At 59.0% G+C, this 12821-nt stretch overlaps 6 protein-coding genes across 6 annotated transcripts; 4 read left to right on the top strand and 2 right to left on the bottom strand.

Moving 5' to 3' along the window:
- Window positions 1-581: 581 nt before the first annotated feature.
- BXZ73DRAFT_543 (uncharacterized protein) lies at window positions 582-899 on the bottom strand (the record flags this gene model as incomplete). Its single annotated transcript, XM_048021148.1, has 2 exons — window positions 582-748; window positions 806-899. Coding segments are annotated over 2 exons (261 nt in total), but the record flags the coding sequence as incomplete, so codon positions are not given.
- A 633-nt stretch (window positions 900-1532) lies between these two features.
- BXZ73DRAFT_78903 (uncharacterized protein) lies at window positions 1533-2773 on the top strand (the record flags this gene model as incomplete). The annotated part of the gene is made up of 9 exons (XM_048022957.1): window positions 1533-1685; window positions 1750-1779; window positions 1889-1943; window positions 2002-2055; window positions 2110-2257; window positions 2349-2431; window positions 2489-2597; window positions 2657-2695; window positions 2752-2773. 9 exons carry the CDS (start codon window positions 1533-1535, stop codon window positions 2771-2773), a joined length of 693 nt encoding a protein of 230 aa, XP_047876170.1.
- A 699-nt stretch (window positions 2774-3472) lies between these two features.
- BXZ73DRAFT_103094 (Metallo-dependent hydrolase) lies at window positions 3473-5833 on the top strand (the record flags this gene model as incomplete). The annotated part of the gene is made up of 6 exons (XM_048015472.1): window positions 3473-3657; window positions 3844-3975; window positions 4031-4049; window positions 4605-5100; window positions 5265-5377; window positions 5444-5833. The coding sequence occupies 6 exons, from the start codon at window positions 3473-3475 to the stop codon at window positions 5831-5833; spliced, it is 1335 nt and encodes a 444-aa protein (XP_047876169.1).
- Window positions 5834-6301: 468 nt separating this feature from the next.
- On the bottom strand, window positions 6302-7827 carry BXZ73DRAFT_49604 (Nucleotidylyl transferase; the record flags this gene model as incomplete). The annotated part of the gene is made up of 2 exons (XM_048020278.1): window positions 6302-6896; window positions 7553-7827. The coding sequence occupies 2 exons, from the start codon at window positions 7825-7827 to the stop codon at window positions 6302-6304; spliced, it is 870 nt and encodes a 289-aa protein (XP_047876168.1).
- A 2207-nt stretch (window positions 7828-10034) lies between these two features.
- On the top strand, window positions 10035-10505 carry BXZ73DRAFT_49637 (uncharacterized protein; the record flags this gene model as incomplete). The annotated part of the gene is made up of 3 exons (XM_048020285.1): window positions 10035-10173; window positions 10228-10382; window positions 10446-10505. 3 exons carry the CDS (start codon window positions 10035-10037, stop codon window positions 10503-10505), a joined length of 354 nt encoding a protein of 117 aa, XP_047876167.1.
- Window positions 10506-11992: 1487 nt separating this feature from the next.
- BXZ73DRAFT_3286 (uncharacterized protein) lies at window positions 11993-12551 on the top strand (the record flags this gene model as incomplete). Its single annotated transcript, XM_048017827.1, has 2 exons — window positions 11993-12237; window positions 12311-12551. Coding segments are annotated over 2 exons (486 nt in total), but the record flags the coding sequence as incomplete, so codon positions are not given.
- Between the last annotated feature and the right edge of the window lie 270 nt (window positions 12552-12821).

Raw genomic sequence — 12821 nt, 5'->3', positions numbered from 1 at the left:
CGTAGTCGCAGCTGCGAGAGCTTCGTTGCTTCTCACCTCCCGCCGGTCTAGCCGGTTTCTGGGCAGGACACGCCCACCTGTCTCCCACCACGATCCGTGCGCCATGGGATGACCTCGATGTTGATTATTCGCTAACAATACGTAGAGCCGCGAGTGTCGTAGGCGTAATTCCGTGTATTGTTGGATCGCATAATTGGCAATCATAGACTACTCACAGGATTGCGCAGTGGGAGACACCAGCACCCTGTACACATCTTGCCTTCGAGCCGAGCATCTGGTTGATTCCGTGCTTCATCGCTTGGTTTCTTCGTCACAGGTCTTCTTGCTTCGGTATGACAATGGCCGCTCAAGTTCAACATTTGTGTTCATTATAATGTCCATATATCCGAGCCAAGCAACGGTGCGTTACATCTCTTCCTTTGCCATTGTTCCGGCAAACTCATCGTTCCTTACGACCGCTCAAGGAATTACTCGATCGTCGGGAAAACCATGAAAATGGGCATCACCGTGGTTTTTTGTGGGCCACTACCCTCCCGACCGCCGGCGTGGTTGGCGCGATCACAGCAATATGGACGAAGCATCTCGAAACTTATCACCTCTCTCGACGTCCAAAAGATGTCCTTGCGGATGAAGTCCCAGAGCTCCTCCGCCGTCTCAGCAGAGGCGATCATGAGCGACCCCTTGACCTTTTGCCTGGCGTCGGCCTGGCTGGAGACGACTCCGTCGCGGAGGACGCCGCCCGCGAGGACTGTCGACGGTGTTCGTCGCTGGATCGGAGTGAGCCGGAAGGGAGGGAAAGATACACCGACGCGGCCGCTCTGCACGAAGGGCGTGCTGTTCTCTGTGTTTTCGGCGAGGTGCTTGGCGCGCTGGGCGTTGGGCAGGTCGGTTATGCTGATGGCGGCGGGGCGGACATGGCTGCGATGTGCGTTTTTCTGCGTCCGCGGGCTTGATTTTTTACACTTGTTTCATGTGTCATTCCGTCCAGGGATGAGTCCCCGTATCCCGGTCGGGACGTCTTCAGGCGATTGGTGAAATGACACCTGCTCGTGCAACTCACGGCATTACACCGATCGGAGGTGCTTGTGCACTTGCACGACGACCTAGCCGTGTTGCAGTGACCTCAGAACCCGCTCAGCGTCCGAACGCATCTACCCACTGATGTACGCAAATAACAGCACAAAGCGTCCACCCTGCCGGCACTGAGGCCTTGAGGCCTGAGATCACGGTGCAGGTGCCCACTCTCCGGACTCATTGGGCACTTCCTAATCCAGCAATGACATTGCACACTGGGAAGCTTCTTCGCCATGCCCCCCGGCTTCCCCTCCGTGGTCCTGCCGCGTGGCGCACGCGTGTCCGCAATGGCGCACACATCGATATAAGCAGCAGCCCGGACGTCCTTCATCGCGCTCATCGTCGCCCCCCGCCCCCCTCCCCCCTGCCACAGGCACCCGAATCGGGGCGCAAGATATTCTCCAGACGCTCCCTCGGCCAATTTCTGATCAGAAGTTTCACAGGCGGACCCACACAGAATGGTGGAAGCACCGCCGAATCCAGCAAGGTCTGTCTTGCTGGGGGACACCGCAGCCGCAGTGGCGCCGACGACTACCGCAGCAGCGGCGGGAGCGTCGGAGGACGCGTTGAGGGTATTCGGGGATATACAGGCATCGCTCGGAGGCTTGGAGGTGCGCGAGTCCCGTCTCCTCTTGTCTCGTCTCTTCAGCATCTGCCCATCATCTCGTTTTGCAGAGTGCCCTGGGAGCAGTTGGTATGCAAGCAGTAAGTCATGCAGCCAGGTCAGGGGATGGACGAGCGGATCGTCGCGTATGTGTCCGTGCCTTCGTCCCGCTCACTGGCTTTCTAAAAGCACTGTGTTCGCAGCGTCCAGGCAGAAATGAAGCAACAGGAGGACGAACAGGAAGAGCATATCAAGGACATTCAGGGTGCGTGGTGCACGCCGTCCGAGTAACGTGATTACTGATTGGTTTGTCGGTTGCTCAGCACTATGTCTGGAGGTCCTGGAGAAGGACGTTCTTCAGCATTTGACTGCCCTCAGTACGCGACTCTTTTTATTCCATGCTTTCAAAGTTGTGCTCATTGTGCGTGTAGTCGAGGCCGGAGTCCTCGAAGATATCGACAAATTGGTGCAGGAGCACGTCGCCCAGCTTCTGCCGCATTATCTTCCAAGGGAGCTTCAATTGGAGCTTCGAGAGCAGCAGGCAGAGCTGGAACGTCTGGAGAAGCAGCTCCATGATTCGTAAGTCCTTTGGGATGGTTCTGTCACATGCTGACCTGTGGTTCTAGGGAGTCACGGCGGGCAAACGCCACCTCCGCTCACATAAACATAGCGAGCACGTTCATTCTATTCACAACGCCAAGGGAAAATCAGCGAGGGATTCCCGAGACCTGAGCCACATGTTCGCTCTCACTTGTGAGTCTGATGAAGTCTTCAGAGTTCATCATGCTCATTGGCCACATATATGCACAGCGAGTGCTGCAGAAGTCCTCGTACGCGAGTATGGTTTGGGCGAACCGAGCCCTGTCCGTGAAAAAAATATCAATGTATTCATGCGCCACTGCGGGGTGCAGTATCACTGGTGAGCGCAGCTCGCTGGGTTTTTTATGTTATGGTACTCACTACTGGCCTGCTGCTCAGGTCTTCACAGGGGTTGGAGAACAGGCTGTACCCAGGAAGGTCAGCGCAACGACGGGCGCACAACCAAAGTAATGTGACTGTATTCATATGGACAGCTTAGTAGTAGCATTTGTATGATCACGTCGCGAGATTGGCTTCCTCCAACGTGCCAGGATCTGGACTTGCTTGTGTGCAAATCAAGCGTCGAGGAAATGGATGCTATAGACGACTGGCAAAGCAAGACTGACTTCAAGCACACTTTGAGGGTCGCATGCTGGTGTTGCATATGGCTGGGATGAACTTATTAACTGAGCTTGGAACATGATGGCGTGCGCTGAAATCTTTCGGGCGCCCACCGGGCCGCACGATAGACGCCGCGTGCGAAGGTGGCGAAGACGCTGATCTCCGCGAGCTCGCTGTCTCTTCCGGCGAGCATGACTCTCTCGACCACGCTTGTCTCTGCTCACGCCCCCTTCTGCCAACAAGCTCCATCCAATCCGAACGCTTCTTTCCAGCACGTTCAGATGGCGCTAGGAACTAGGCCCGGACGCCGCGACGGCCAGTCGGCGAAGGCAACAACGTGCTATCGTGATCCGCCGATAACCTAGCGGCCATATGCTGCTCAATTCTCAGCCATGCAGCGCGAAGACTGACTCGGCGCTGGGCCTCGACCTGTGGCGCGGCCTCCGCCCTCAGACCAATGCGAGCTCGCGGCAGTCCAAAGATCCGGGTCCTTCGTTGAGAGTGCATAAGTATATAAGGTCGGTCGCGATTGCCCTTGAGCTAGCGTAGCCTCCCCCTCCTCACCACTCCGCCTCGCCGCCAGGCCTTGTCGTTATGGCATCCTCCAACGGCCTTATCTGCTTCACGAACTGCCTCCTCCCCCAGGAGGACGGTGCTCTGGTCGAGAAGGACCTCTGGATCGACGAGCGCCGTGGGGTCATCCTCGACTCCCAGCGTACGTTCTTCCTCCGCAAGGAGCGTCCCGATCGTATCATTGACCTCGGTGGTAACATTCTGAGGTGAGTATATCCGTGTCGTACTACTGTAACCCCCTCGTGCACATCTTCATATCCTCTTCTACCTTGCCCCTCCATGTCCCTTAATACCTGCTTCTCGCCTCCGTCATATCTGCGATATTTCCCTCGAGGTTCTGCACCCACAGTTTTCTTCGGCCACATCACTGACTCATGTTATTCGACCTCCAGCCCAGGATTCCTCGATATTCAGATCAATGGCGCCTACAACTTCGACTTCTCCGTCTATGAGGGTGACGATGCCGCCTACAAGGAGGGTCTCCACCGCGTCGCCGAAAAAATTGTCGAGACCGGTGTCACGTCGTGAGTGCAATGTTTATTGGCGCGCATATAGTCACGCTAACGCGTTCGTGGGGAGGCTCCTGCCTACTATCATCGTGAGTTTCTAGGTCTCACCGCATCATCCTTCAATCCTTTCTTCGATCGGGTACTTGTGGGGAAACCCCACCTCGTGAGACGCGTTACGCGTCTCGCGGAGTGAGTGCCTGTGTTCGCGTCCTTGGGTGCGTATTGTGGAATTGCGTCCTTTGAGTTTCTGGGGGGTCGTCATTAGTTCGGTTTGAGTGGTATGCGGCGTACGCTCGGAGGATGCGCATCTTGCGTCCGACGATGTTGCCCGTGCGCGGTTGCGAGTGGAAGCATAAGACACATGCGTTCGTCTCGTACAGCCTTCCAGCGTGCATTCGTTGGAGGGGGATGTACTGGCGTGCGTTAGTCTGGTGTCGTTATGCCTTCGTACAGCTTTCCAACCATGACGCACTATCGCGCGCGTTGGCGTTCGGTGACCTCTATATCTGGTTTTCCTTGTCGTGCTGTATGGCAGCCATCTCGCCCGCATCCCGTCTGTCTGACGTATCCCCCGTTATCATCGCTTCTTTTTCCTGTGTTATGATGTTCGATCAGTGTACTAATCACCGGTATCTCCCTCGCAGACACAGGAGCGTTCTCTGTACCCCAAGCTCCTTCACCTTCTTCGCCCTTACAGCGCGCCGAACTCCGCGACGCTCCTCGGCTGGCACGCGGAAGGACCTTTCATTCAGCTTGCCAAGCGCGGTGCACACGCTCCCGAATTTTTAATGGGAGCCAAGGAGGAGATCAAGTCCTTCGAGTCGGTCTACGGCGCCGAAAACCTCGTTGTCGCCGAGGATTGGCTGATGGGCAGCGAGGCCACGGGTGACGCACTCGGCGTACGGGTGATCACTGCTGCGCCCGAGGTGGATGGCGTAATGGTGTCCATCCCCGAACTCGCGCGCCGCGGCGTCGTCTTCTCCATCGGGCACTCGATCGCCACCACCGCGCTCGCGACCGCGGCCGTCCAGGGCGGCGCGCGGCTCATCACCCACCTCTTCAACGCGATGCCCCAACTGCACCACCGGGACCCATCGATCATCGGCCTGCTCGGCGCGTCCCCGCACCTGTCTTCCCCCAGTTCGTCGTCGAACCCGACGTCGCCCACGTCGCTGTTGGCTTCCCACTCCTCCAGCGCGTCCCGTCCGCGATCCGGCGCTCCGCGGCTGCGATCGGCGCGGGCGCGACGTCCGAGGCGTTCGACGACGTGCAGACGCCGCCACTGACGCCCGTGCTCGCGCCAGGCGAGCTCACCGACCTCGGGCTCACGAAGGGCAAGGTCGCGGAGATGAGCTTCGAGCGCCCGTTCTACGAGCTCATTGTCGACGGTATCCACTCGCACCCGAACTCCGTCCGCGTGAGTTCTTCCCACCTGTCGCGTATACGTCTGGCACAAGGCTGACCTATGCGCACGCCCTTGCAGCTCGCATACTCGTCCTATCCCGACGGCTGCGTCCTCATCACGGACGCGATGAAGATCCTGGACCCGCATCTGCCCGACGGGGTGCACCCGTGGCGGGACGGCAAGAACTTCGTCAAGGCCGGGGACAAGCTCTACCTCGAGGGCACCGACACGCTCGCCGGCTCCGTGGTCTCGCTCGACAAGTGCGTGCGGAACTTCTCGCGCTTCACCGGCTGCTCCCTCGGGGAGGCCATCCGCTGCGCGACGTACAACCCCGCGCGCTGCCTCGGGATCGAGGCGCGCAAGGGCACGCTCCGCCCCGGCGCCGACGCCGACCTCGTCGTCCTCGACCGCAAGGGTCGCGTGCAAAGCACTTGGGTCGCCGGGCGCGAGGTGTGGACGCGCGCGTAGACGGCCAGCGCGGCGAGAAAAGATAGACCGCGCCGTAGTCTTGGAGATACCACACGCGCCGTCACGCTGTACTTGTGTTTGTCATATAGACCGCCGCCAGAGATAAGGCGCTCGACGGGCGCGCGTCGGGTAATATTATGTGTCTATAGAATATGGCACCGCGCGGCGCGGGGGCGGGTTATGCGAACGGCGAATCGCACGTGCCGGCCCGCGCGCAAGCGTCGGTGCACTCTACGTGCGAAGGAGGGATGCGAGACGAATAGGAGTGTGCAACCAGGGGTGGAATGCGAGAGCTAGGGATGGGAGCGGGGGGAATACATGGTCACATCAACAACAACCAGCAGCGAATCGTACAGCGCCATTCAGAGAGCTTCTGCCAAGTTTCAACATATCAAGCGCAACACAGCGCCGGCGCCGGCGCCACAGTCATGGCGCGCAGCGTCGGGAACGAAGGCAAAGGTGCACGGGTTATGATGCCGCGACGGCAGACGACGACGGCGACGCAGAGGGCGCGGGGCCGTCGCCCTTCTCGCGCTCCTTGCCCTTGTCCTTCTCCGCGGCCGCGGGGTCGTCCATGTACAGCCCGCGCTCCTCGATGTACTCGACGACGGGCGCGGGGAGCAGGTAGCGCACGCTGAGGCCGCGGCGGAGGAAGAGGCGGACCTTCGTGCTCGACACGTCGTTCTGCACGAGCTGGTGGACGAGGTGGATGTTGCGCCGCCAGCGCGCGAGCGCGTCGAGCGCGGCGTCCGTGTCCGCGCCGGCGCGCTCGACGATGAGCGCGCCGTACCGGCCGAGGATGTGGTCCAGGTCGGGCTCGGACCACACGCCGGGCTCGGACATGGTCGCGATGAGGTCCGAGCCGGCGAGGAGGAGGACGCGGGCGGGGACGCGGGGCGCGTCGGGCGCGGAGGAGGTGGCGATCCCGCCGAGGACGGTGTTGATCTCGTGCTCGACGTGGTCGAGGACGACGGCGGTGCGCTGGTAGTCCTGCACGGCTTCCCAGGGGTCGACCATGAGCCACTGCGAGGTCTGCTCGGCGGCGAGCGAGCACATGTTCACCCTGGGAGGTACGAGAGGTCAGCGTTCGGTTCGTGGGGCAGATGACTGGCAGCGTAGCAGTAGACTTCGCCTAGCGTGGATCCGCCTCGTGGGTGTCATACAAGATCTTCACGAGACCCTCCCCGCAAGCCCCATACTCCACACATGGCTGGTCACGACGTGCCACCCAGACGGAGGGCGATATGCCGGCCTCCCGCGCGAACATCGTGAGCGCATGCGATACACGGTCGTAGAATGCCTGCTGTGACAATTTTGGAGGCTGCGGTGGACTGTGGTGGATCCGCGTGCACTCCGAGGGCCACCACGAGGTGGCCGATGTCCACATAGCGGTCAAGCGATACGGACAGCCTCGGGTACGTGACGCACTACACGGCCGGACGGCAGTGAGGCAGAAGTATCCGGGAGGGCCCGGAACACCATGTGGACATCCAAACACGTCTAACTGCCCTCGCTCTCTCGACCGGCACCGTGTGCTGCAGGACGAGAGAGAGGACAGCCTGGGAGGCGGTACTGACGGCAGTGTACGGAACTCGGAGCCGGGTACATGCTCACGTGACCGGAGCATATGGCGCGAGAATCGGCCCTCCTGAGAAGTTTCCCGTAGAGCACCGCGGCGAAGAATGGCGACATCGTGCTGAGCAAGGCGAAGATGCTCACCGGTGGAAGGCAGAGATCAGGCCCGGCTTCTTGTACTGGTCGCTGACCGGAGAGAGGTAGCCGCCGACGATCTCCCAGTCGGTGTTCTGGCGGACGTAGTCCTTCGCCATCTCGAACATGCGGAGATGGAGGTAGGTGACGGGGCTGAAGGAGCCGCAGGCGACGAGGACGACGGGCCGCTTGTCTGGGTTGCGGAGCTCGCGGGCGAGGCGGTGGGCCGGGAAGGCGTATCCGGGCGGGTCCGTGAACGACTTGGGCGACGGCGCAACGGACATGGCGGGGAGAGGAGGGCGGCGGAAGGGACGGGGCGGGCGGCGGGCCAGCAGGGCCTGGAACGAGAGGAGGGCGGAGGATGGTGGCTTTGCCATGGGATAGAGAGCTAGATAAATCACATCAGAATGCGCACTGTGGCGACCGAGTCATCTGTTCCCACGCTGCGCTGCCGGCTGACCCCTCTTGAGGCCTCCTCCGCGCTTGTATACACGCCCTTCCGAGATCGCCGGTGGGCGACGACCAGCAACAGACATCCAGTCGACGTCAAGTCGGCCTCGTCGAGCTCAGCTGCACGAGCCACGATACTTACGGAATCTTGCGGGACGCGACCGCTCTTTCGGAGCCATCGAGATCGGCGTTAGACTGGAAGCGGAAGTGTGTATACTTCATCAGCCGGAGGTTCCGAAGATCCATGTGTTTGGTGACTGGTCGGGTGCGCCAATGACAAGTCTGAAAGAAGGACAAACCAAGGGGCGTGCGCCGGGTACATAAGCACTTCAAATACTTAGGAGTCGCCATCAATTTCTCCTAGGAAGGCCACCGGCGTACTCCACATCGCGTACGATAAAATTCCTTCACAACTGACTGAGCGGACTCGCTGTACCTCTGTTCTGTCATCTCACAAGTTAGAATTTGCGTGGTTGGGTTGAGGGAGGAGTGGTGGCCACCGCGGTACCTTAGGCTCGAGGAGATCGGTGATATGGCTTCACCTGTAGCGGGCGCTGAGCGCGGGAATCTTCTGGGCGAAGCGCACGAAAGGTGGTGGTGAACGCACCAACTTGAAGCTGGGGACCGCGATGATGCACGCGCGTGCTGCCCTTGGCTTGGGCGCCCGCGATAATCTAGCCTCGGAGCGGTCCGTAGGCGCTCCGTGCGCGCGATAGTCCCGGAGGCGCGCAAAGTGACCGTAACAATCGGGAAATCGTATGCACGCTCTACGAACCATAGTACCACTGATATGACAGCATCGCTTGTTCAGCGGATGTATTAACCTCGTGGTAAATTGGATTCAGCTCGGGTCTGTAGTTCCACCCTGGCTTATTTCCGACGAGTCGGGACTCGGCGTAGTTGAAAGGAAGGACTTGATTAGAAAGACTGTGAGGGCGAAAGGCCGCCTGAGTCATAGGGTCTGGCATTCCATATGAGCGTCGAATTTCATATAGGCGTTGAGCAGTATAAAGTAATTAACCCGTTCTCCTCGTTTGCGCAGACCGAGGAGAACGACACCATCGACGACGACAATGTCCATCCAACCAAACACGAAGAACTGGTTCCTCATCCACGCTCCCGACTTTCCTGACGCGCAGCGCGCGAAGCACATGTCGCTGCATTCGGAGAAGTGTGCACGAACCTGGATCCACTCCCGAAGCAGGGCTGACGAGGATCGGCGCCGGCAGTAATGGCTGGCCTCCTCCTCCCGAGCGGCGCGCGCTCGACCGACACAGACGCGCGGCAGAAGATAGCTGGGTCTACGATCGTCATCTCAGCTGAGACGGAGGAAGAGGTGTGGGAGATGATCCGGGATGATATCTTCTACACATCTGGAGAAGTGGTACGTGTTTGTTGGGCGTTAAAACCATGTTTTGCTAACGACGATGGGCCGTGGCAGTGGAACAGGGACAAGTTGACCGTGTCGCCATTGTTCTTGGGAATCCCGCAGCCTGCGTAGATAAGAAGCAACGGAACATGTGGGGGATGCTATGCAGGTCCTATAGAAATGACATGTCAAGCAGCTACGGTCTGAATTCTGCGCAGATGGACAACAGAACAAATTGGGTAGCAGTTCGCGGTGATGTTGTATGGACCTGCCTCATGCGGACAAGCCGACGGCTACAAAGAGCACGATGGGCCCCAAAAACTTGACATACGTAGGATCCTATGATTGGTGTCATAGAGCTGGTCGCTTTTGTCGTCGTACACCTGTCATTATAGCTGCCATGGAAAGCGCACAGATGCTTCGTGAATTAACCGAATGTCCGATCGGTGTAAATTGAACGGTTTAAAAATGGGAAAGACCGACATCGGAAGACCGGGATGAGGATATGCGCGCTATTCTCTGGCTCTCGGGTGGGGTTCGGCGACCCCGAATGGACTTCCTGAGTCATCGGCATCTATAATTTCATGTCAGTGTTGAGTATAAGAGGTTCACGAGGGACTCGCCGCTAAGCTGTATCTTCACCGCTAGTCCTCCCTCGACACCGCGACGACGATGTCTCTCCCACCGCCCAACACGAAGAACAACTTCCTCGTTCACATCCTCGACTTGCCCGATGCGTATGCAGAACGCATGAAGCACTCTCCGGTCCACATGGAACAGAACGGGCCAATTATGGAGAGCGGCCGACTCGGTGCGCTCCGGTTGCAGAGCGTATCGTCGGAGAGCGGCTAACGTAGGCTTGCAGTTGCGGCGGGTGGCATCCTTCAGAGCGGTGCGCGCTCGAGTGACGCCGACGCATTGCAGAAGGTGGTCGGCTCGTGGATGGTTGCCAGTGCCGAGACGGAGGAGGAAGTGTGGGAGCTCCTCCGAAAGGACATCTACTACACGTCTGGCGAAGTGGTATGTGCCAACTCCATGACGGTGGTCTTGAGCTTGTCGTGCTGACGAGAATTTTGGGGGCAGTGGGATCACAAGAAGATAACCGTATCGGCTACGTTCGTGGCAATTCCTAGCAAGGCCTAAGATGTCGATGAGTAGAGGGAGCACCGGGGAAGAACATGAGTGACGTAGACACAGACAAGTCTTACCGTAGTTCCCTGAGCCGCCACGGTGGGGGGATGTGGCGGATGGCATACAAGAGGGGGGCTGAGGGCGAACCGTGAGGTATTTACCGCGATATTTCGAAGAGGTTTGAAGTCATATGGTTGATGCATGGCTCTGGTGAAGCCGGTGATGGTAGAAAAGCAAGTCACGTTTGCATATCCGTCGGCGCTTGAGTGATCGGAAGTTGCCGCTCGGTCCCTAGGCTGACGGGCGTCCTCCGTCGCTGTCTGTCTTCGCCATCTCGTCCCATCTATCTCCAGTTTCGCGCGCCCACTACCACGTCACCCACGTTTTCCGCTCGAAGGCGTGAGGCGGCGTCAGAGGAACCAGAGATGTGTGGGTGGTATTTGTTCGCCGCGCGTTCTTCATCATTGCATACCACTGACGGGCTTCGCGGCGCGGCATCTCATCAGTGGATGCAAGCACTCTGCTCCTCCAAACACAATCCATGAAGTCGTGACGCTCTGCAACTCGCACAGCCTACGGAGAAGCGTACCGCCCACGAAGGCCTCGAGGATGAAACGACCGCTCAACGGGGAGGAGTCCGGTGTTGAGCAGTGCCTGGTGAAGTGGAAGAATGGCGAATGCGCAGTGTCAGGAAGAGAGCCTTAGCTCCCGTCGACCGACATCGCCGCCCAAGGTGAGCCCGATGTACAGCCCGATGCGCGCCGGTCAACACTGAGGGCAGTCAATTCGTGGTGTGCGATCTAGCAGGCCCTCGCCGCTTGGGTCCTTTCGAGCGTTGATGCAGCGTGCTTGTCGGCCCATCGTCACAACGGGTAAGCTGCACTTTCCAGTTACATATGGGCGGGACTCATACACCTAGTTTTTCTTTGCACGGCTTTCTTAGCTAACATGTTGCCCCTTGGTCTAGGGTGTTTGCAATTGCACGATGGGCGCAATTTTCGGGCAAATGTGCCGTGTGACCGCCGTGGTCTCCCGTCGAAGTCCCAGTCCGTTATTCTCGCCAGATCCCATCAATCTGTGTGTACCTCCTTGATCTTCTTCACTCACGAGCTCAATCGTGTAGCGTTCAGCTAGTCTTAAGATTATGCTCTTGCGACTTGGATCACATTGGAGTTAGTGTGCCGACACCGTCTCGTAAGTCATCAGGATGGTGTTTTGCGGTACGTCCCCGCTCATGAGGCTGTAGGGCGAATATCGTTGAAATAGTGCCCGGCTGTGACAACAGCCTCTGTTATTCAAATTTCCCATTACCGCCCCTGCTCGCGCTACTTTGGTGGCAAATGCGGCCACTCGGGCACGGTATATAAACCCATGCTGCCGCCTCTTGCAAACTTTGTCCGCGACCAAACACACGACTCATTCAACGAATCGAGGCAGGATCCTCTCCACGACTTTATTCACTCTCACAATCCCCCTCATCATATATCCTTCTATTCACCATGTTCACCAAGACCGTCGCTCTCTCTGCCGTTCTCCTCGCCGCCGCCACCCTCCAAGCCGAGGCGCACGCGACGATCCAGCCCATGCTCGGTCTCACACGTACCCCCGTGCGCAGCGACGCCATCCGCCCGTCGGACAGCACGCCGTGCGGAAACGTGAACATCGCCCAGACCTTCGACACCTCCACCACCATCGCCGTCAAAGCGGACCGCACCTTCACGGCGACGATCACGAACTTCAACGCGTACGTCTCCCGCCCTCCCCTCAGACTGCAGCCCTGAGTCCTGACGAGCCTGTGTGTCGCTCGCCCCGTACAGCGGGGTCGACGGCTCGCGCGAGATCGTGAAGGCGAGCTTCGACCCGACGGGCACGGGGAACGCGTTCCAGGACCTCAAGATCATCACGAACGGCCAGCACGCGCCGACGGCGGCGACGGGCTCGGAGCAGCTCCTTTTCCAGCTCCGCCATGGGCTCGACTGCAAGGGCGGCAAGAACGGCAAGAAGTGCCTCGTGGCGTTCAAGACGGCGGGCGGGTTCGGGAACTGCGTCGTCGTCGAGCAGGGCACGGGCACGGCGGCGAAGCGCGAGGGGGATGAGGAGTACGAGGAGGAGGACTGGGAGGAGGAGGAGGAGCCGATCGTGAAGACCGAAGTGGCGCGCCGGGTGCACGCGCGCGATTTCGCGGGCTCGTTGGACATGCTTGACTAAGACCGAGCCACTATACCTATTCACGCATATGTCAACCTTGAAGTCGTCTTTCTTTCGAGTGACCAGATCAGGTTTAGATGAATGGGCCTGAAGTGGATGTAAATGCGCGCATTCAAGAAT

The sequence above is a fragment of the Epithele typhae genome (assembly GCF_022376455.1).
Source record: "Epithele typhae strain CBS 203.58 chromosome Unknown BXZ73scaffold_37, whole genome shotgun sequence".
Lineage (NCBI taxonomy): Eukaryota > Fungi > Basidiomycota > Agaricomycetes > Polyporales > Epitheliaceae > Epithele > Epithele typhae.
Note: the sequence above shows the minus strand (reverse complement) of the source record. Positions and strands in the feature narration are given on the sequence as shown.